Source organism: Trichomycterus rosablanca, chromosome 21, assembly GCF_030014385.1.
Source record: "Trichomycterus rosablanca isolate fTriRos1 chromosome 21, fTriRos1.hap1, whole genome shotgun sequence".
NCBI lineage: Eukaryota > Metazoa > Chordata > Actinopteri > Siluriformes > Trichomycteridae > Trichomycterus > Trichomycterus rosablanca.
In genome coordinates, this window is record NC_086008.1 from 4406402 (window position 1) to 4428322 (window position 21921).

The 21921-nt window shown below is 41.4% G+C and overlaps 1 protein-coding gene and 1 non-coding gene across 2 annotated transcripts in view; one reads left to right on the forward strand and one right to left on the reverse strand.

The window, feature by feature from the left end:
* nos1 (nitric oxide synthase 1 (neuronal)) overlaps positions 1-20807 on the reverse strand; it is a 61417-nt gene extending 40610 nt beyond the window's left edge. The window contains exons 1-4 of the mRNA XM_063018258.1: positions 20720-20807; positions 16593-17278; positions 6515-6641; positions 90-227 (exon numbers count right to left, since the gene is read on the reverse strand). Of these exons, the coding sequence (XP_062874328.1) occupies positions 90-227; positions 6515-6641; positions 16593-17269 (942 nt within the window). The 5' untranslated portion in view covers positions 17270-17278; positions 20720-20807. The remainder of the gene's footprint in view (positions 1-89; positions 228-6514; positions 6642-16592; positions 17279-20719) is intronic.
* Positions 9543-9630, forward strand: trnal-uaa (transfer RNA leucine (anticodon UAA)). Its single transcript has one exon. It is a non-coding gene; the product is annotated as a tRNA-Leu (tRNA).
* Positions 20808-21921: the final 1114 nt, after the last annotated feature.

The following is a 21921-nucleotide window of genomic DNA, read 5'->3' on the forward strand; positions in this document are numbered from 1 at the left end:
TCAGACCAGTGATTGCGTGACCTACACTTTGAAAACACCAGAGTGATGAGAGTACGAACACGACCCGATTGGTTTCTTTGCAGTCCTACCTTGCTGGAGCTTTGGTGGAGTGTGTCGTTGTACACCGCACCGCTCTCCCAGTTCTTTATCTTCATGAACCTAGGGCATTTAGTCGGACTCCCGTTTTGTAGGGTTTTCGTGGGGGACATTCTGCCCTGGGAGGGTGGCTGGAGAAGCACAAACAGAAACATAATTAGTATAAAAAGGACAAATTAATGAACATCCTATTAGATACATCTTCCTTAAACACTATGACATTTTTATCAGATGCAGCTACAATAAACATGCACTTTGATACTGATTATTTAACAATAAACAATTACTCAATTATCCGTTGCATGTCTGAGCCCCATTCTACCCCATCTATCAGTTTTCTCCATGAAGTAGTAAGTAGCGAGTGTTTATTATTATTATTGTTATTAATAATAATAATACAACAGCAACAATAGATAATAAAAATAAATAATAGGAATATTAATAATCATTCTATTTAATGACAATAATAATTACTGCTTTTATTTGTAGTAGGTTAATAATTATTATTATTATTGTAATAATTGCAGTAAATATAATAATAATAATAATAATAATAAATCATCCAACAACAGGAACAACCATAATAGGAATATTTATATTCATTCTAATGACAAAAAAACAATGACAATAGTAACCATTATCATTATTGTTTTTATTTGTAGTACTTTAAAAATTATTATTATTGTAATAATTGCTTGTTTATTAGGATTTTAACGTCATGGTTTACACTCTTTAGTTACATTCATGTCAGAAACTGTAGTTACTCATTACACAAGGTTCATCAGTTCACACAAGGTTATATCGAACACAGTCATGGACAATTTTGTATCTCCAATTCACATCACTTGCACGTCTTTTGTACTGTGGGAGGAAACTGGAGCACCCGGAGGAAACCCACGCAGACACGGGGAGAACATGCAAACTCTACACAGAAAAGACCTGGACCGCCCCACCTGGGGATCGAACCCATGACCTTCTTGCTGTGAGGCGACAGTGCTACCCACTTAGCCACCGTGCCACCTAATACTGTAATAATAATAATAATAATAATATTAATAATAACAGTAATTATCATTTTCCTCAAGATGCACCATTGGTTTTAATAGGAGATAGATCAGGACTGCAGGCAGGCCAGTTAAGCACATGTATATATTACTTATATAATTTTATTATGATTAATTTTATTATTTTTGAACTAATTGATAATTATACACGATGATGTTACCAGTTTACCTGCTTTCTGTGAAAAACTTTTTTTTACTTTGAGTGTGCAATCAAATTGGTCAGCTAAAGTCATTTGATTGTCATTAAAAGTCAATTAACTGATATTTTTTAGTTAAATACAAGGTTTAAGACAATTGACAAATCACAGATTTCCCAACTTTTTGGTAATGGGATCTGTAAATACTTCATAAGCCTGTGTAAGCCTGTGTACTTTATAAGCCAGTGTACTCACTGATGACGATTTCTGATGGAAAAAATTGTAAGCCACAATCTTAAATTACTCTTCATAGCAGATAAATAAAATGAATAAAATTCTCTCTGGCACTGGCAAGCGCGATGATAAAGTGTCTCAATCAAGCTCTGAAAATCTGAAATCCTAATATTGACTCGAGCCCAGGAATGCAGACCGTGTTTTTGTGACTGAACCGACTTTCTTTCATCTTTTGTGAGAAAAGGAAATCAGTCTGTTCACCATTACACATCGATGCAGTGTATAAAAAAGGCTGTCTTGTACGTCTTTAGTCCGGGCACCTTGGCAAGTGTGTAATTGTAATTGTACTGACTGCACCGTACATGGACCTGAATAAAAAATCAGTCAATGCCCACTTTAATCTTTTATTCTTTTAGATAAAGGCCGGTGATCTCTTACTGAATGGACATGAACTTTTACACAAAAACAGGACAAAAAGGATGTGCAATAGTGGCCTATGATTATATCTCACACTATACAACCCACACTGCTTTGGAACACAGAACGATTTAAAAGAACACATTTATACATTTATAGATATTTTCCACTTGGCTACAACACACCAGGCCCCCAGCATTTCCACATTCAGGCTGAACTGTGATATAATGCTTTCACAGTTGTTGGAAACGTGTTGCTGTTAGAGCCATACAGTAGAGTAGCGCTAGTGTGAAAAACACAATAAACAATGTGCTGGTAATTCAGCCGCATGTATTGATTTATCTGGCTGTCTTGTTTCATGATGGATGTATTTACTTCTACATTTAATTCCAACAGTAACTTGTAATCGATTTTTGACTTATTTACAAAAGACTCCTACTTTCTTGGTTTAAACTGGGGTCTCCATTCGGCAAAGCGTGAAGGTGAAGGCTAAGGGTCTTGCTCAAAACACTAAACTTAAGTTTGGTCAAAAGTACAAACACTAAAATGCAAACGCTGCTTATTTATTTAAATGAACCCCCTTAAATACCCACATATATTTAGATGTAGATGTGGATACTATTAGGATACATACATGCCATAAAAAGGAAAAAATGATAATAACCAGCATTACATACACTAGCATTACAAATAACACAATATATACACATATACCTGTATAAAGATTTGTGCAGAAACATTTTGCAGTGTCAGCAATTAACGGCACCCCTGGATTCAAGAGAGTAAAGTACAAACACTGGCTGATTTGCAGAGCCATTCAATTGACAGTCAAGAGTTTTAAGCACTGAACTTCCACACCCTGAACATTTCATCCAGCTGTGCTTGATTAAAAAAAAATCAACCAACCAAGCATTGGCATTATTATGAAGAGCTGAATTTTGGTGGTGCGACTGGCCTGTATCATGTGAATGCAGCCTAAAGCTAACGGCACCCCTGGATCCAAGAGATTAAAGGGTCGTGCCCAAAGTACAAACAGTGGCTGATTTGCAGAGCCATGATTCAAGCCCTAATATTTCAATGGACAGTCCAGAGTTTTAAGCACTGAGATTCCACAGCCTGAACATCTCATCCAGATGTGCTTGATAAAAAATAATCAACCCACCAAGCTTTTGGCATTAATATGATGTGGGGTATAGAGCTGAATTTTGATGGTGCGATTGGCCTGTATCATGTGAATGCAGCCTAAAGCTCTGGGACGATGATCAAATATAATCCAATAACCACTGTAAACCACTGTAAAGAAGCTAGTTAAACAAATCTAATCAAATCAAAGTTTATTTGTTACATACATAGTCATACACAGTCAACCGGCAGTGAAATGCTTTTGTGACTGCTTGGCCACATTAGTAATTAGAGAAAAAATATTACTCAAAAATAGAAATGTGGCCAACATGTGAAAAGATCACATCCCAAAGGGAATAAGTGGTTTGTGTTCTATATAAGTAATTGCAGGGTACATTTCTTTAAAATGACGTTAAGATTAGATTATTCGCTACACTGAGCTGTTTCATTAGTTCTGCTCGGGTGGCGTTTTTCTTTGTTTCTATTTTCAGCTTATTCTTAAAGGGAATTAGAATAATTTATGAGGTAATATGCCTGAAATCCTTCAGTCTTCAGCATTTTTATTTGTTCTTCTCTGAGGTGAACCAGACCAGTGACTTTACTGATTATTTTTCTTTGTTTTTCCCCATGAGTGAAATTTTCATTTTAGTTATCTCTGTAAATGTATTGCATACAGACAGGAGTCCAGCAAAAGGCCACAAATGTCAAGTGAGCATCTTAGTTTTGGGTCTAGACCAGGGGTGTCAACTCAATTTCACAGAGTGTGCTGGAGCCTATCCCAGCTTTTCAATGGGTGCAAGGTGCACAGTAACATCCTGGACGGGGCGCACACATACACACACACATTCTCCTATAGGACAATTCAGTTTCTCCAATTAACCTGACTGCATGTTTTTAGACTGTGGGAGGAAAACGGAGCTCCCGGAGGAAGCCCACGCAGACACAGGGAGAACATGCAAACCCCACACAGAATGGACCCTGACCGCCCCACCTGGGGATCGAACACAGGACTTTCTTGCTGTGAGGCAACAGTGCTAGCCACCGGGCCCCCCCTGTCCTGTAAACTCGAATATCTATATACAGTATACTAAGGTTTAATGATGCTCTATTAAAAAAAACAATAGGAAGGAGGTCAAAAATAGGGTTAAAATTGTGATTTTAAACTTTGGAAGTCAAAAGTTGTTGACTGTTGACATTTCTCTATATGGTGTAAGTTATTATTGCAGAGATTTTTATTCGTTTTATGCTTACTTTACATATTTTTCAAAAAAGATGCAAAAACATAATCGTTACCCTCGAGCATTACCTAGCTTGTGCTCAACATCACATTTACCAACTGCCTAAAAATAGTCCTCTCCCTCCCCTGACAGTCTGAATGTGTGGTGCGCTTGCTTTCACATGTTAAAAACGCATATTTATGAGTTCCGTTTAAACTCAGTGACCTTTCCACTCGTCAGCTGTCAATCTCACATTGGGTTAATAATCACCCAGTACGCTGTATTCCTCCCGAGAGAATGACTCGATCCCCCGCGCTACCCCTGCGACCACGCAGCTGCACTCATTCATTTATCTTCTCTTGGATCGGTTCCCTTCATCCGGTTGCTTTCAGAGAGCTAACACGTCACCGGGGCTGGATGGCAGTGCCATGTGCAGGGCCGGAGGGCAATCGCCACGCTCTCCGCCTGCCTACACTCTCTCAGGCATGAACGCCGCGCCGCGCTGCCAGTCAGCCGCAGGTAAACCACACACACTCTTCCTTCCATGTACAAAGCCACACATTTAAAATTAGATATGAAATAAAAGTGGATGCAATGACGTGACACAGTTATTATTTTTGTTTGAGGTATTTTGTAGATTTTCAGTGCATATAACACAAAAGTATGTGGACACCTGATTTACAGTGCATTGGACACCTGACATTACATTTCAAAACCATAGGTATTGAAATTGAGTTGCCTTTTAGTTGATCTATGACAGCCTTTACTCTTCTAGGAAGACTTTTTAAGATTTTGAAATGTACAAGGGATCTTCAAAAAGTTTCAGCACTTTTATATTTTGGTTATAAGCGGTGAGGGTGTAGTAGGTAGGAGGAGTAATCGGTCGTGTCTGAGAGACTGAGAGATGCTTATAGTCCGGATTTAGCTCCTTTTTGGAAGCTCAATGAAGCTTTAAGGGGAAAAAGATTTTCATGTGATGATGATGTGAAAGCAGCGGCGCATCAGTGGCTACGCGCTCAACCAAACAAATTTTTTGCTGACAGCATTAAAAAGTTGATACGGTGCTGGAAAAATACATCGGAAGGTGAACATGTAGAAAGTGATAAAATTTGTTTTTGAAATTCCTAATACAAAGTGCGGAAACCTTTTGAAGAACCCTCGTATTTAAGGAAACATTCAGTCAAAACAGCATTTGAAAATAACAAGATCTGGCACTGATTAGAAGGTTAAGAAGGTCCAACTTGCAATCAGTGTTCCAATTAATCCCTGTCAAACCATGCCTTGGTACTGGACTGTGCTTTGTGTACAGGGGCACAGTCATGCTGGATCGGGCATCTTCCAATTTCTTTTATTGATTTAACACTTGGCAAGCTGTAGCCTAGTGGTTAAGGTAGTGTACTAGTAATTAGAAGGTCACTGGTTCAAGCCCCAATACTGATAGGTTGCTGCTGTTGGGCCCTTGAGCAAGGCCCTTAACCCTCAATTGCTCAGACTGTATACTATAACTGTAAAGTAAATTACTTTGGATAAAGGCATCTGCTAAATGCCGAAAATGTAAGTGTAACACAGCTGGTAGCAACAGGTTTGGCTGCAACACCTGAACGTAATAATTAGGAGGGGCGTCCACATACATTTAGATATTTAGTTAATGTACAGTGTAGAAATGTATCAAATGTTCTGCCATTATTCTGCTAATTCACTTAGAAAACAATTCCTTCATGACAGAATGACAGACGATACCCCAACATGAAAATATTTGCTGAGACATTTGCTGTAATCATGGTACTCATACTGTGAGAACCTACACCTCACTATGTGATTACAAAGCACTACCTGGGCGGCACGGTGGCTAGGTGAGTGGAACAGTTGCCTCACAGCAAGAAGGTCCTGGGTTCAATCCCCAGTTTGGGCGGTACGGGTCCTTTCTGTGTGGTTTGCATGTTCTCCCTGTGTCCGCGTGGGTTTCCTCCGGACGCTCCGGCTTCCTCCCACAGTCCAAAGACGTGCAAGTGAGGTGAACTGGAGATAGTAAATTGTCCATGACTGTGTTTGATATAACCTTGTGAACTGATGAACCTTGTGTAATGAGTAACTACCGTTCCTGTCATGAATGTAACTAAAGTGTAAAACACGACGTTAAAATCCTAATAAACAAACAAAGCACTACCTAACAAATGAGATTATGAATCAGATGTGTGCTTAATGGATAAATGGACATCTTGGATACCTTGACATTCTCCGAGTAAGGGTTGTTGAGAACTGTAGGCATGTTGTCTTTCCTCCAGAGGTCATCAAACACTCTGTCGTTATCAGACGCCAGAGGGGCATTAGTGTTTATTCCTCCACCCAGGTCTCTGAAAGTCACAAACACTTCACATTATCTGATGTCTACAAAATGCACATCAACATACTGTATAAAGGGGTGTAAAAAAGTAATTCCCCCCTTTCAGTTGGCTCTGTTATTGCATTTTATGTCACATTAAATAAATAGTCAATACATAATACACAATGAATAGTTACATAAGCTGTTAAAATCACAGAAAACATTATCTTCATTATTAGTATTTCAGTCTAGTCTTCAAAGCAAGATAATATAATTTAGCAAAATAATATAAGTTAAAGGATTAACACAATTAAATTCTATGTGACATAAGAGTTGGCATTTCCATGGTATTTTAAATAAAGAAGAAGCAACGAGAAAGCATCAACCAATAAACTAAAGCCACATTCAACTGCACCACCCAACAGTATGTGTACATGTATTGAAATTAATTGCTTAATTAATTTAAGCTTGACTTGTATTTAACTTGGATTTTAACTTGAATCTAACCAAACCATGAGTAGACACAAAGCTGTTGGATTTGTTTCTAGTTTTAGAGCTAATTTGTAGGCTGGGTCATCAATTAATGGTTAAAAACACACACCAAGGGCGCTCAGGTGGCTGACATTTCAAACTCATCGGTTCAGAACTCAGCTCTGCCATCCGGCTGGGTTGGGCGCCTCTATGAACAACAATTGGCTTGTTGTACATACAGGGTGGGACCTGGACGGGACTTCATAACTGATGCAATTACGACCTCTGCTGGCTGGTTGATGGCACCTGCACAGAGTCGAGGAAAAATGGGGATCAGGGTGTGGCTCTCCGTACACAAAGCTGATCCGCATATAAACTCGCCTCGTGCAGGTGAAAAGATGCAGTCGGGTACTGCACACGTGTCGGAGGGGGCGTGTGTTAGTCTCGGCTCTCCTCAATCGGGGTGGAGATCAACATCAGTAGAGAGAAAGCGTAATGTAATCGGGTAATTGGATACTACTAGATTGGGAGGAAAATTGGGGAAAAAAAACCACTGACCAACAAGACATAGTCTTCTTAGATATAATGAAACATGCATTACGTTTATGTAAATACATTTTTTAATTTCCCACTGTACACCACTCTAAATTCTCCCCAACAGGAAAAGCAAAATAATTTTGACGCCCTCGGTAGGCATGTGACGATTCAGTAATCGTGTTTCACCAGAACCTTTGTGATACCTTATACTTGAGCAATGAGTCAGAAATTACTTAACATTGGGTCAGATGTTTCCTGGATTGCACAGGGACATTGAGTATATCCAAATTGGGAGAATGACCAGTACAGCACAATTTACTTCTGACCCGGAGCTATAATATCAAACATGACAAACACTGAACACAGAATCACTCACATGATCGCTGCATGAATATCTGTTTAAATTCAGCTCAGTGAACAAAACATTTGCACTATAAATGCTTCACACTTTCTGGAGTTGCACGGCATGATGGGAACAGTAGTGACACATACAGCACATGTGAAATGAGTGACTAAACATGTACAGTTATTTTGTTATTTTGGTGACGGGTGATTAATGCCAGAATAAACACACGTGGCATTTCTGCATCAGTTTAATACCGTAGATCTCTGTCCAGGGTTCAAAGTCTTTACAATATTCACATAGAAACACACACACACACACACACACACACACACACACACACACACACACACACACACACACACACAGCCTGTTTTACAATTTCTTCTGAATGTTTCAGATCATTAAACAAAGAAAATCAAGTAAAACATTACAAAAGAAAGACTTTGTGAAGCCATTTTCAAGTTTTCAAGACTCCACCGGACAACAGTGTGAGCCATTATGTCCACTGACACTCACCCACTAAGCTGCTAATCCTAATCAAAGTCGTGGTGGGTGCTGGAGCCTATCCCAGCCCTCAATGGGCACAAGGCGCACAGAAACACCCTGGACAGGGCGCCAGTTCGTCATAGGGCAGGCACACACACACACATCTAAGGACAATTAAATAGATCCAATAAACCTGACTGCACGTCTTTGGACTGTGGGAGGAAACCAACACACGGGGAGAACGTGCAAACTCCACACAGAAAGAACCCTCCACCTGGGAATCAAACCCAAGACCTTCTTGCTGTGAGGCGACAGTGCTACCCACTGAGCCACTTCTAATCTTTATGTCCCCTAACAAGCTAGTGCTGGAGCCTATCCCAGCTTTTCAATGGGCGCAAGGCACACAGTAACACCCTGGACGGGCCGCCAATCCATCGCAGAGCAGACACCCATACACACACACACACCCATTCACCTATAGGGCAATTCAGTGTCTCTAGTTCACCTCATTGCATGTCTTTAGACTGTGGGAGGAAACCGGAGCTCCTGGAGGAAACCCACACAGACACAGGGAGAACGTGCAAACTCCACACAGAAAGGACCCGCACTGCTCCACCTGGGGATCAAACCTTCTTGCTGTAAGGAGACAGTGCTACCCACCGAACCACCGTGTCGCCCGCTGTGTGTTTAGACAGAGATAAATATAATGATGGTACTTCAAGGACCACTGTAATATTTTAAAGGCTGTATTTCCAATGTTTGTGCTTTGTGGAACAGAAATGCAGCTTCCTTTCAGTTGCTTCTTTCTGTTAGAGTAGGACAGGTGACCCTGGAAATGTCAGCACTTTTCTTTTCCTTTAGCAGAAGTGCTATTCTGTTCTCATATTAACAACACTGTGTATTTATTTATTTATTTATTTATTTATTTTCCTCCACTTTGCATTGTTACAAGTTGTATAGAATTAACTACTCTGTGCACTCTGGTGACCTTTGCCGGGTACACAAAACCCTCGCTGGCTGAGAAGGTTAACAGGCTAGTACACGGCACCATCAGCATCCTCCTCTGGATGCATCTGTACACCAGCATCTGTGGCCAGGATGGCCGAGTGGTTAAGGCATTGGACTTAAGATCCAATGGACATGTGCCATTCGAACGTGGGTTCGAACCCCACTCCTGGTAGTCACCTGATGCTTTTAGGATTACGATGGCTCAACTACGTGCCAAAGATGAAAAAGGCCATCCAGATTGTTACCAACGAAAAGTGCAAAAACCAGCATCTGCTGTGGCATGGGAGTGCATTAGTGCTCATGATATAAAGGTACTGTTTTGAAGGGTAGCTGTAGCCTAGTGGTTAAGGTACTGGACTAGTAAACAGAAGGTTCAAGGCTGCCACTGTTGGACCCTTGAGTAAAGCCCTTAACCCTCTATTGCTTAGACTGTGTACTGTCACAGTACTGTAAGTCGCTTTGAATAAAATGTTTTTCTCTGCCACTTTTGCTGGTACTCTGATCAGCCAGTAGTAGTCGCTGCTGCATCACCAACGAGCTCTGCAGTTTTCCGATCTGGTCCTCTATCCCTGAGACACGGCGAGTTGTGTCTGTTGAGCTCCACCTCCAAAGGTAAATACACTGTATGGCCAAATGTATTTGAACACCAATCCTTCTGATTAACTTCAGAGGTTTTAGTCACACTCATTGCAAACAGGTCTCCTGTTCCAGCATGACTGTACCCTGTGCACCGTGTTGTGTTTTTACAGACAGTGGAAGCTCAGTGCGTAAAGCTCTGGGCTATCATTTTAATGGTTGTGGGTTCTAATTCCAGCTCTGCCGTGCTGCCTCTGTTGAACTCTTGAGCTTCAGGGGCGCTATATGATGGCTGACCCTGAGCTCTGATCCCAGCTTCCAAACAAGATGGGATATGTGGAAAAATAATTTCATTGTTCTGCACACGTGTATAAATACGAGGGATCTACAAAAAGTTTCCTCACTTTTATATTTTGGTTATAAGCGGTGAGGGTGGGAGGAGTAATCGGTCGTGTCTGAGAGACTGAGAGACGCTTAGAGTCCTGATTTAGCTCCATCTGATTTCCACCTTTTTGGACACTCAAAGAAGCTTTAAGGGGAAGAAGATTTTCATGTGATGATGATGTGAAAGCAGCGGCGCATCAGTGGCTACGAGCTCAACCAAAAACAATTTTTGCTGATGGCATTAAAAAGTTGGTACGACGCTGGAAAAATGCATCAGAAGGTGACTGTGTAGAAAAGTGATGTTATTTGTTTTTATAATTTTTAATAAATAGAGTTTAAAAAAGTGCAGAAACTTTTTGAAGAACCCTCGTATATATGACAAATAGATGTATTCTGTTCATTGTTTTTAAAGCAAGGTCCATAAAGACACAAAGACAGTTTATAAGTCCATAAAGATAGTGTGACCAGTTTGGGTGAAGAAATTTCTTTTGTACACCGACCAGGCACAACATTATGACCACTGACAGGTGAAGTGAATAACACTGATTATCTCTTCATCAAGGCACCTGTTAGTAGGTGGGATATATTAGGCAGTAAGTGAACATTTTATCCTCAAAGTTGATGTTAGAAGCAGGAAAAATGAATGAGCGTGAGGATCTGAGCGAGTTTGATGAGGGCCAAATTGTGATGGCTAGACGACTGGGTCAGAGCATCTCCAAAACTGCAGCTCTTGTGGGGTGTGTCCCGGTCTGCAGTGGTCAGTATCTATCAAAAGTGGTCCAAGGAAGGAACAGTGGTAAACCGGCGACAGGTTGATGGGCAGTCAAGGCTCATTGATGCACGTGGGGAGCGAAGGCTCCAACAGATGAGCTACTGTATCTCAGATTGCTGAAAAAGTTAATACTGGTTCTGATAGCAAGGTGTCAGACTGTCTTGATGGGTCAGGGCTGTTTTGGCAGCAAAAGATGGACCAACACAATATTAGGAAGGTGGTCATAATGTTATGCCTTATTGGTGTATGTGTGTGTTTAAGATGGGGGATGGAATAAGATCTAACAAGCTTGTGACGCCTGTAGTTTGCATATTTCGATGCACAGATGTTTCATTTCCATGCTGACAACACACAGTTCATCATCTTCTCCTCAGACTCAGGTTACAGCATCTCTGGCAGGTCTTTGATCGAACGCTAGCTAAAAATTGTGAGTGCTCTTTTTAAATCTTTTCTGATGTGTAACAGGACAATATTTAGCTTCAATCCATCGACTGCTGTAATGAAGTCTGCAGGTTAGCAATAATATTTACTTAAATCATGATTTTATACTCGACTGACATTTTTTGGTATTTATTACTCATGTAGACATTGTTTTCCGTGATTACCTGGATGTGTTCCAAATCCCATCCTATGGGCTACACGTGTCATTAAAAGTGTGCAAACTATTTAGTACAATAGTGTGCAATTAGGACACAGCCGAGCTTTCAGCTGTGCCTTCGGGATGCACAGATTTGTTTACACAATTAAAACTAATTTAGGGCGGCACGGTGGCTCAATTGGTAGCACTGTCGCCTCACAGCAAGAAGGTTCTGGGTTCGATTCCCTGGTGGAGCGGTCTGGGTCCTTTCTGTGTAGAGTTTGCATGTTCTCCCCGTGTCTGTGTGGGTTTCCTCCCACAGTCCAAAGACGTGCAAGTGAGGTGAATTGGAGACATTAAACTTGTGAACTGATCAATCTTGTGGAACCAGTAACTACCTGTCCTGTCATGAATGTAACCAAGTGTGTAAAACATGATGTTAAAATCCTAATAAATAAATAAAATCACCAGAGAGATTATCCAGACTATAATCTAATAAGAGTAAAGATCACCTTCCAACGAACAACAGTTCATTCATCAAAGTTTTGTCCATGTTCTAGCAACTTTTAATAAACTGTTATTTTTTTAATCCTTGGATTACATTTCTTTTTTCAAATAAATCTGTTGTTAGCATTAGTTGACAATTTGGGTTGCTCTTCAGCTCTGGTAGAAGCCCACTCTTCCATGTACTTTGTAATGAGTGCTGTCAAACTAGTCCTAATCATGGGCACACAGAAGTCACCAGCTGTAGTCAATTATCAATAATAAAGCATCAGGAAGTCGTGCCACAAAGCGAGGTGAATTTATAGAGGCATAACATTTTTAACATAACATTTTTTTCAACTGTAGCTTTAAATTCATGCTCACTTCGTACATTCTACTCAAAATGATTCAATACACCAGCCCCAACATCCAGAGCAGATCCGAGTTGCTGTTGGCTAAATAAAAACAGTATAAACATTTCTGCATCGCTAATCGAACTCGTCACGCTTGAAACCACTCAAATAAGACGTGACTCATGCCGATCCATAAAACACCAAAATGTTGATGCTGGGATTAAACATCAACATCCCTCCATCAAATGTACATTTACTTACCAGCTAGTAAGAATCTGAAGTACATATTGCTCATGCATCACTGTTTTTCAAGGGCTCAATGAGCGTGGTGTGTGTTTCTGTGGAATGTATTTGTCTGAAGTGCAGCGTGTAGGAGTTCATTAGATACAGAATATGTCACTGCGTTCAGGACAGGAATGTCTGGCAGTGCTTTTCATTTCTTTCTTTAAAGTTTTCAGAGCACACAGATCAATATGGCTGCTTTATTTGGTATGTCGTATTTCCTCAATTATCTGCCTACGTGACTTCTTAAAACATGACCTAATATAACCAGAAAAGTCAGGATGGATCTCTTGATTATTAAGTCCTAAGTTAGAGTGACCGTACGTCCTCTTTTTCCCGGACACGTCCTCTTTTCTGGGACCTAAAAAATGGCCGGGATTCGGCTTTTCTAGTCACACTCGCTATTCTGTGTGTGTTTTTGCATTGATTTCACCTTTGTTTAGGTCTTTTTAAGAGTTTTTGCATTTCACCACTACAGCTGCAGATCAATGGACTGCACATCTGTCTTGTTAAAAAAGTCATTCCCAGCGCCCACGTGGCACAGCGGGATATTCCTCTAGCACACCAGCGCTGAGATTTGAAACTCCACCAGTCGTCTGGGGGCCATCTAGCGAGCACAATTGGCAGTGCCTACAACGGACACTAATTGGCCGCCATGTCTGCCAGGGCGGGATGACAGGACTATGTGGGTGACGTCTTCAAATGCTGTGCAAGGACACTGGTTATCAGATAGAGGCACCTGTGCAGTAAGCATGGGCAAAAGGAAGGTGTCAGCTAGGACTGCGCATGTGTCGGAGGAGGCGTGAGCAGCAAATATACCCTCCTCAAATGCAATCAGGGATCCACAGCAGCGGAAGAGAAATTGACTACGCTAAATTGGGAGACAATGCATAAATAAATAGGAAAAAAAGGTCTTTCCCTGATTCTAAAACAGCGTGAAAATTTTTCACAGGTATGTACTAACACAGAGGCTCTTATCAACGCTGTGATGGCGCTGTGTTCTGTCAAAATTGCTCAGCAAGCTCTAGAAGACACACCTTACTGTGGGGTTTCTACTAATTGGAGTTAAAAATGCTCCAAATTGGGGTGCTCAGGTGGCACAGCGGTAAAACACGCTAGCTGACATTTCGAACACATCGTTTCGAGTCTCAGCTCTGCCATCCGACAGGCTGTGCGGCTACATGAACAACGATTGGCTGTTGTTCAAACAGGGCGGGAAGCCGGACAGGACCTCATAACTGATGCAATTACGGCCTCTACTGGCTGATTGATGGCGCCTGCAAATAGTCGAGGGATAATGCGTTGATCAGGGTGTGGCTCTCCGTACACAAAGCTGATCCGCATATGAACTCTCCTCGACTGCACACGTGTCGGAGGGGGCGTGTGTCAGTTGCGGCGCTCCTCAGTCAGTAGTGGAGGGTTGTATCGGTAAAGGGAAGCGTAATGCAATCAGGGTGATTGGATACGACTAGATTAGGGAGAAAAAATACTCCAAATTAATCTGCTGATACGATTGCGCAATACATCAACAAAACTAAAAAAATTAAGGGATTTTATTATTGGTTAAGGCTAAACGCTGCATGGAAAGGAATAACATATTTTCTGGCCATCAAGGCATTTGTTAGTTGTCTTATTAAAAAGAGGCTGTATACATATTGAAGTTTAATAACATAGTTGGATGGTTATTGATGCATTTGTTGACTATTTAAACCTCTACCTCATACATTCTGCCATGGTACCACCAATTAATGAGTGATTTTATCACCAGCACTATTTACCTGTCAACTCCAGTCAGGACTCATGAGTTACGAGAAACCAGTGACTCACACCCAAGAGACGCCAGACACCAGGCCTGAACCACTGACATTCAGACGTTTCTGAAGTAAATCAAATTCCGGTCATCAGCCCACAACTATGAGGCTAATTGGCTAATTCAGATCAGGTGAAGCTAATGAGATCAGTCAGAGGAAATGAAGGCAGGCTGGTCATATTTCCTCCAAACTGTTAAACTGATTTATAACCATTATGTATCCTGTACAAGAACAATTTTGTTTAATGATCTGGGAAATCAAAGACAGATCAGGCTGGTAATTGGCCACATTATTAGGAGCATCAGTCAATGCTAATACTGTGCAAAATCTCTCAGTACAAAGTTGGAAACCTTCCTTTGAGGTTTTGCTTCATTGCTGCTGATTTGTTATTTGAACATCTCCTATACTACTTCATTCCAAAGGTGCTCCATTGGATTTGGATCTGGTGACTGAAGCAACCAACAAAGTATACTCTTGCCTTGCTCCTTGTGACATGGTGCATTATTATGCTGGAAGTAGCGATTTTTAGACTATATAAAATATATATAATAAATCACTCTACTTTGTGTGGGGGTTTCAATGTGTGCAAATAAAACATTTCCCACACAATAACACTACCAGCATGCATTTATGCATATGATCCATTGGCTTGGAATTAGTACAGGATACGATCCAAGCAACTAAATCTTAAGGGCTTTATTTTGAAGCCCAGTAGTGACAGCCTGGTAATAGTCGGATCACTCAACCAACCAAACAACAGTCCAGTGTATATTTCGCTAACCACTGTACCACACTGCACAATGTATGTGATATATTTAAAAATTGATACATAAATCAATTCATTTACAATAGAACAGCTCTAATTCTACACTATGAGAATGAAGGCCCACTGCCCTGCAAGGTTCTAGGCTTTTACGTACTTATATCACACCTGACAGCTTAATAGCTGATTACAGAGCTCTCCATCAGCTGGTGTTGGTTTAATGTTGGTACTAAAGGGCAGTTAAAGCCTAGTGGTTAAGGTACTGGACTAGTAATCAAACAGTTGCTGGTTCAAGCCCCATCACTGAAAGGTTGCCACTGTTGGGCCCTTGAGCAAGGCCCTTAACCCTCAATAGCTTAGACAGTGTACTGTCACAGTAGTGTTAGTCGCTTTGGATAAAAATATTTTCACCACTGCGCCTTCAGGGTTGACCTAAGCCACAAAAGCTGAAATCTGTTGAATTCATGTGTTTCAGCCACAACATTTGCTAAGAGGTGTAATAACTCAACTATATAAAGGAAATTATATGATTCCAATTTTGCAGCAACAGTTTAGGGAAGGACCTTCCCTGTTCCAGCATGACTGGGTGCCTGTGCACAAAGCAAGCTCTATAAAGAAATGAAGAAAATCTCGATTTAAAGAAACTCCTGACCTCAGCACCACTGAACAGCTCTGGAATGAACTGGAACATCAACTGAGACTTTCTTACAAACACTATTTTGACTAAATGGGTACAAATTCCCACAGACAAATTCCTTTCTTGTGAGAAGCCTTGTCAGGAGAGTGGTTGTTGTAATAGTCTAACATTTAATAGTGTTGTTATGTCCAACAGACTCATGGTCAGGTGTCCAAATACCTTTGGCCATATACTGTATATGACAGAGAGGTCAAAATCTCACTTCTGATTGGTTATCTGATTTAAATTGTTTTAAATAACTCTGTATTATTTCTAATTCTCATTTTTCTTGTGTTTTTCTGTGTAAACATTCACACATTTCTGTGGTATAGGAGGATAAAAAGCATTGTGCTCAGCATCACACCACCCTGTGGTTGATTATTTCCTTATCACAGATACGTGATCACACATGACTTTCCCGGATCATTCATCAGTAAGCTTGAGTGCTATTTCTTACCTCTCCACCTGCACTTCAGCGTCCTTTTTCTCCAGATCTTTCTGTCCACCTCCGATCTTGCTATTACTGCTCTTGATCAGCTTGAGAACCGGTTCAATCTCCTTCAGCAGATCGTTGCTCTCCTCAACCCCGTTAATCAAGGTGCCTGAATCGTGTTCACTTAGCGGAATCACTTGTTTGGCGTCCTTGTGTGTCGTGGATGAAGAAGTGGAGGAGGACGACGTGGAGGAGGACGACGCCAGGTTCTCGACCGCTCTCACTTCCTTGGGCATGCACCTCTGACATGCTCGCGATGGGGCTGGTTTCGTGACGCGGACTGTCCTGGGCCTGCCGTCTCCACTCAGCGTGGTCTCCAGATGCGTGCTGAAGCCCTCTGGTCCGCGCAGGATCAGGACCACGTGGGTTTCAGGTGAGACGTTCTTTAGAGTCTCTAGGGCTCGCTCGTAGCTCATGTCCACCAGTGGCTTGTTGTTGATGGCTAGGATGATGTCACCCACCTGAACCAGGCCACATTCCTCTGCGGCGCCACCTCTGATCAGGTCCGAGATGATGACAGGCGGTTTGCAGACACGTTGCTTTACGAGAAAGCCCAGACCACCGATCCGGCGCTTGTACAGTCGCACGGAGATGATGTTTGGCTGCAGCTCACAAACGCTCACGTCAGAGTCCTGCATCATGATAGCTTTCTGTGAAGAAATATAAGAGGATTCAGGTAAGAATTACATTCTGGAGGAAGATCTGATGAAGATCAGTTTCTAGTTTTTCTTTGGTACATCTAATCAAGGTTTTTAGAAACCCTTTTTGGAGCCAAACCCATTTTTAAAGAATCAGGGTAACAGCCCAGAAGAATCAAGACTTGATGCCAGAACACAGCAGGAATACAATCGGACAACTGACCAGAAAACATCCTACACAGACCCAGAGATGTTCTGAACAAGCAGGATGGAGCTTCACTGCTGCATTTAAACGTTTCACATCTAAAACCTTCAACAATTCTATTTACATTTATATTTATATTCACACACCGAAAACATCCAATTTAAGGTCAGTTCTTCACCTACTGACCCGAACCTGAACTGCATGTTTGTTCACCAAAGTGAAACACAGAATTCAAATTCAGGAATCACAAAAACTTCAAGTGTGAGATGCACGCCAGCCTCCCAGATGGCTGAAATAAAAAATGCAGAGGAGAAAAAACCAAACCTGATGATTTTGTCAATGCTCAGTGACTTGAATTCACAGCAGTGCAAAAAGCGTTATGAAAAGATCATTATTCTTTTATTCAGTGTTATCTTTGTGCAGTGTTTTGTGTACAAGATCTTCAGCATGAATAAAGATTATTCAGCAATACGAGCTCCGCTTATGCAATGCGCACCCGTGCATTCTGCTCTAAATAAAGCAACAAGTGCACATGAAGACACTGATGACAACGTTAGAAAAACATCATTTACAACAATAACACGGTTTTCTAAAGACCATTTGATGATTTTCCAACAATAGGACGATGTTCTGCGTACACTGTATGGCCGAAAGTATTTGGACACCTGACCATGAGCTTGCTATTTCAAAAAGAAGGCTTCTCACAAGACGTATGTCAGTGGGTATCTGTGCCCATTTATCACTTTTCCAAGCCAGGAGCATCGCACAGGTGCAAACACGCGACATCAGACCCGATAATCGAAATTAGACACAAAAATAGCAAAAAAAAAATAGTATAAGGAAATGCAAACAGGTGTAAAGTGGATTTAATCTTACTGTTTGGTAAACGCGTTCAGTAACAGTAACAGCGTTTTGTCCTGATCAGTAGGTGATGGATCACCTCTGTACTGACTGGAGGAGAGTAAAAGCCACAACTATTTCAAAAAGAAGGCTTCTCACAAGTATGTCAGGACTTTAAAGTATGTCAGTGGGAATCTGTGCCCATTCAATCAAAAGATGACATCATTTGTATGGCTGGGCACTGATTTGTATGGTTGGTCAGGAAAGCCTGACGTCATATACACAGTCATGCAGGAACAGGAAAGAGCCTTCCCTAAACTGTTGCTGCCAACTTGGAAGCACATAATTTACTTTATATAATTGATTTTATCACACCTGTAAGCAGTTATATTGGCTGAAACACATGAATTCAATGATTAGAAGGGGTGTGCCAATACTTTTGTCCATATAGTGTACAATCAGAAGAGGTTTAGATGGTTGGAGGTGAGGCTACACCTGATCTCACATGATCAGCTTGTTTTCGATACAGATCAGTGGAATCAGGTGAAGCTCCTGCATGGTTTGAACATAAACGCAGCACTGCAGCTCTTTTTGCATAATAGTGACCTAGAAGAACAAACCAAAGAATCTGTTTGCATGCTAGATGGAAGCTTTTGATCCAACGATGTTAAGCAATGCCATAGAGGTACCAATTTTATATCAGTGGCACAATGACTGATGATCTTTTGTGTAAATTTACTTGTGGCAACAGCAACCTGGTTGAAGAACAACTGTTAACAGTAAAGCCTCATGTGCTTACAGACTGTGGCTTCTCCTCCTGTGGGCAGCAACACACTTGAGTCAAGCTATAAGCCCATGTCGAGGTAAAACATGCTTGATTGTGAACAGTGTCATCCATGTGTTAAAACCTAAGATACTAAATGATAGCAGAGCTGTTTCTGGTGGTTCCTAAATAACATCAACCAGCCAGGCGTATAATGTGACAGGTTTACTTTTCAGCCTTGGCAAGGGACTACTGATCCATGCACTCTGTTATAAGTGCTGTCAAACTAGTTCAATGTATATGGGCACAGAGACGCTATCGGCAACAGTAATCACACAAATGATTATTAAAAGCAAACCTGGGAGTTTTATTTCTGACAGTGTTAAAGATCGATGATCCTGCTTCTCTAATTCTGTTCCAATTGTGTATTCAACTGATATCTGAATAAAAAATAATAATCTTAAATATATGTAAAAGAAAATAGTCATATAGTGACTCTCAGAAAAGGTGTCTTCAGGAAATCAAACATGTTTCTTCACTCAAAAGTCAAAGCTAGAGGTGCCAGAAAAGGTAAATCCACATACTGACCACATCAACCATAATAACTTAACAAGAATCATCCACATTATGTAAAAAATGCTTCATTACTGTAAGAAATAAAGGTTTCAGTCGGCAGTGTAAGATCACTCACGATGCTTCTCAAAATGTGTCCAAAAACTTGAACCCAGAACCCCGAACCTGAGATCATATGAGCAACACTGTCCAAACATTCATTCATTTATTCATTCATTCATTGTCTGTTTGACCACCGCTTTATTCTAGTCTGGGTCACAGAGGGTCTGATTAATTGGGCAAAGGGCAGGATACACCCCAGACAGGTTGCCAGTCCATCACAGGGCAAACACACACACACTTTGGACTTTTGTGAGGAAACTCACTCAGACACAGGGAGAACATGCAAACTCCACACAGAAAGGACCCTGACCGCCCAGCCAGGGAATCGAACCCAGGTCCTTCTTGCTGTGAGGTGACGTGTGTGTGTGTGTGTGTGTGTGTGTGTGTGTGTGTGTGTGTGTGTGTGTGTGTGTGTGTACACCCTGTGATGGACTGGCAACCTGCCTATTGCCCAGTGAGTTTCCAGCCTTTCACCCAATTAGTCAGACCCACAGCAATCCTGACCAGGATAAAACGGTGTTAAAACGGGCAGTAAATGAATGACGGTATATTGATTGATCTTATTAAAATTAAGATGCCAGGAAATGTGCAATACCACAAAAACCTTGTTTTTTACCAACTTTAATCCCCCAGTGTTGAATTACAGTAACGCCTGCAAACTGAAACAAGTCCACATGTAAATAAACACTGTGATGAGTTGATTCAGTCACAAAAAATGCCAAAAGTAGTGAAGTGTTATTTGAAGCTGAATGTGGTGTTTTATCCGCTCATCTTCAGCAGAACAATCAACAGGAGAGACGCGCAAAGTTGCGCCACAGACGCATTTATCACTTTTCCAAGCCAGGACCATCGAACAGGTAGGTGCAAACACGCAACATCAGACCCGATAATCGAAATTAGACACAAAAATAGCAAAATAAATCAACAGTATTAGGAAATGCAAACAGGTATAAGGTGGATTTAGTCTTACCGTCTGGTAAACGCGCTCACTAACAGTAACAGCGTTTGTCCTGATCAGTAGGTGATGGATCACCTCGGTACTGACTGGAGGAGTAAAAGCTATAACTAAAGGTTGGTGTGGTTGTATCAGTCCTCTTAGTGCATCCTCCTCCTCAAGCGCACCAGAATAAAGTGAGCGCGGCGCGCTTTAGTGCGGCTTTATATGCGCCGTCATGAGCGGCGCTCCCGGCCGACGCGCATCAATCAGACGCTGATCTGCTGTTATCACGTCTCATTAAAACCACGACGCACCGACGAGTGTCCGACAGATTTAGTTTTTATTCGATCTGCGTTAAGAGTGCACTTTATTTTTACACTGGCACTGACTTTAAACACACAGACTGACGAGGTGAGAAAATGGGTTCATATTTTACACTCACCGAGCACTTTATTAGGTACACAAAGGGTCGCTGCCGGGGATTTGGGCCCCCATAATGGGGCATCAACATTTATTTCTTAGGATTTTAACGTCATGTTTTACACACTGCGGTTACATTCATGACAGGACTAATAATTACACTTTACACAAGATTTATCAGCTCACACGTTTTAAGGTCAAACACAGTCATGGACTATTTTGTGTCTCCAATTCACTTCAGTTGTGTGTCTTTGGACTGTGGGAGGAAACCGGAGCTCCCGGAGGAAACCCACACAGACACGGGGAGAACATACAAACTCCACACAGAAAGGACCCTGACCGTCCCACCTGGGGATCGAACCCAGGACCTTCTTGCTGTGAGGCGACAGTGCTACCCACCGAGCCACCATGACACCCTCTGTGCAGACATGCCAACAAAGTGGAATTCACTGTTTGATGCAAGATTGAAACGTGAAAAATGCTAAATCATTTTAATTATAAAATTCTTTAATGGAAAATGCTATATGGTGGCACAGCAAGAAAGGATTGGGTTCAGTGTGGAGTGTGCATGTTCTGCCTGAGGGTGGGGGGGGGTCCCTGCCTTTTGCCCAATAGATCAGACCCACAGTGACCCTGACCAGGATAAAGCTGTGGTATAAGCTGTGGACAGTGAATAAATAAAAAAGTTCTAATTCTAGTTGTATTTCTTTCTGTTACTGGTAACCACGTTTTTCTATTAAATGAGACACAGTTTGGACACCCTGGTCAGTACTGAGTAATTCCTGTTATTATATTCACAGCCTCCATGTGTTTAT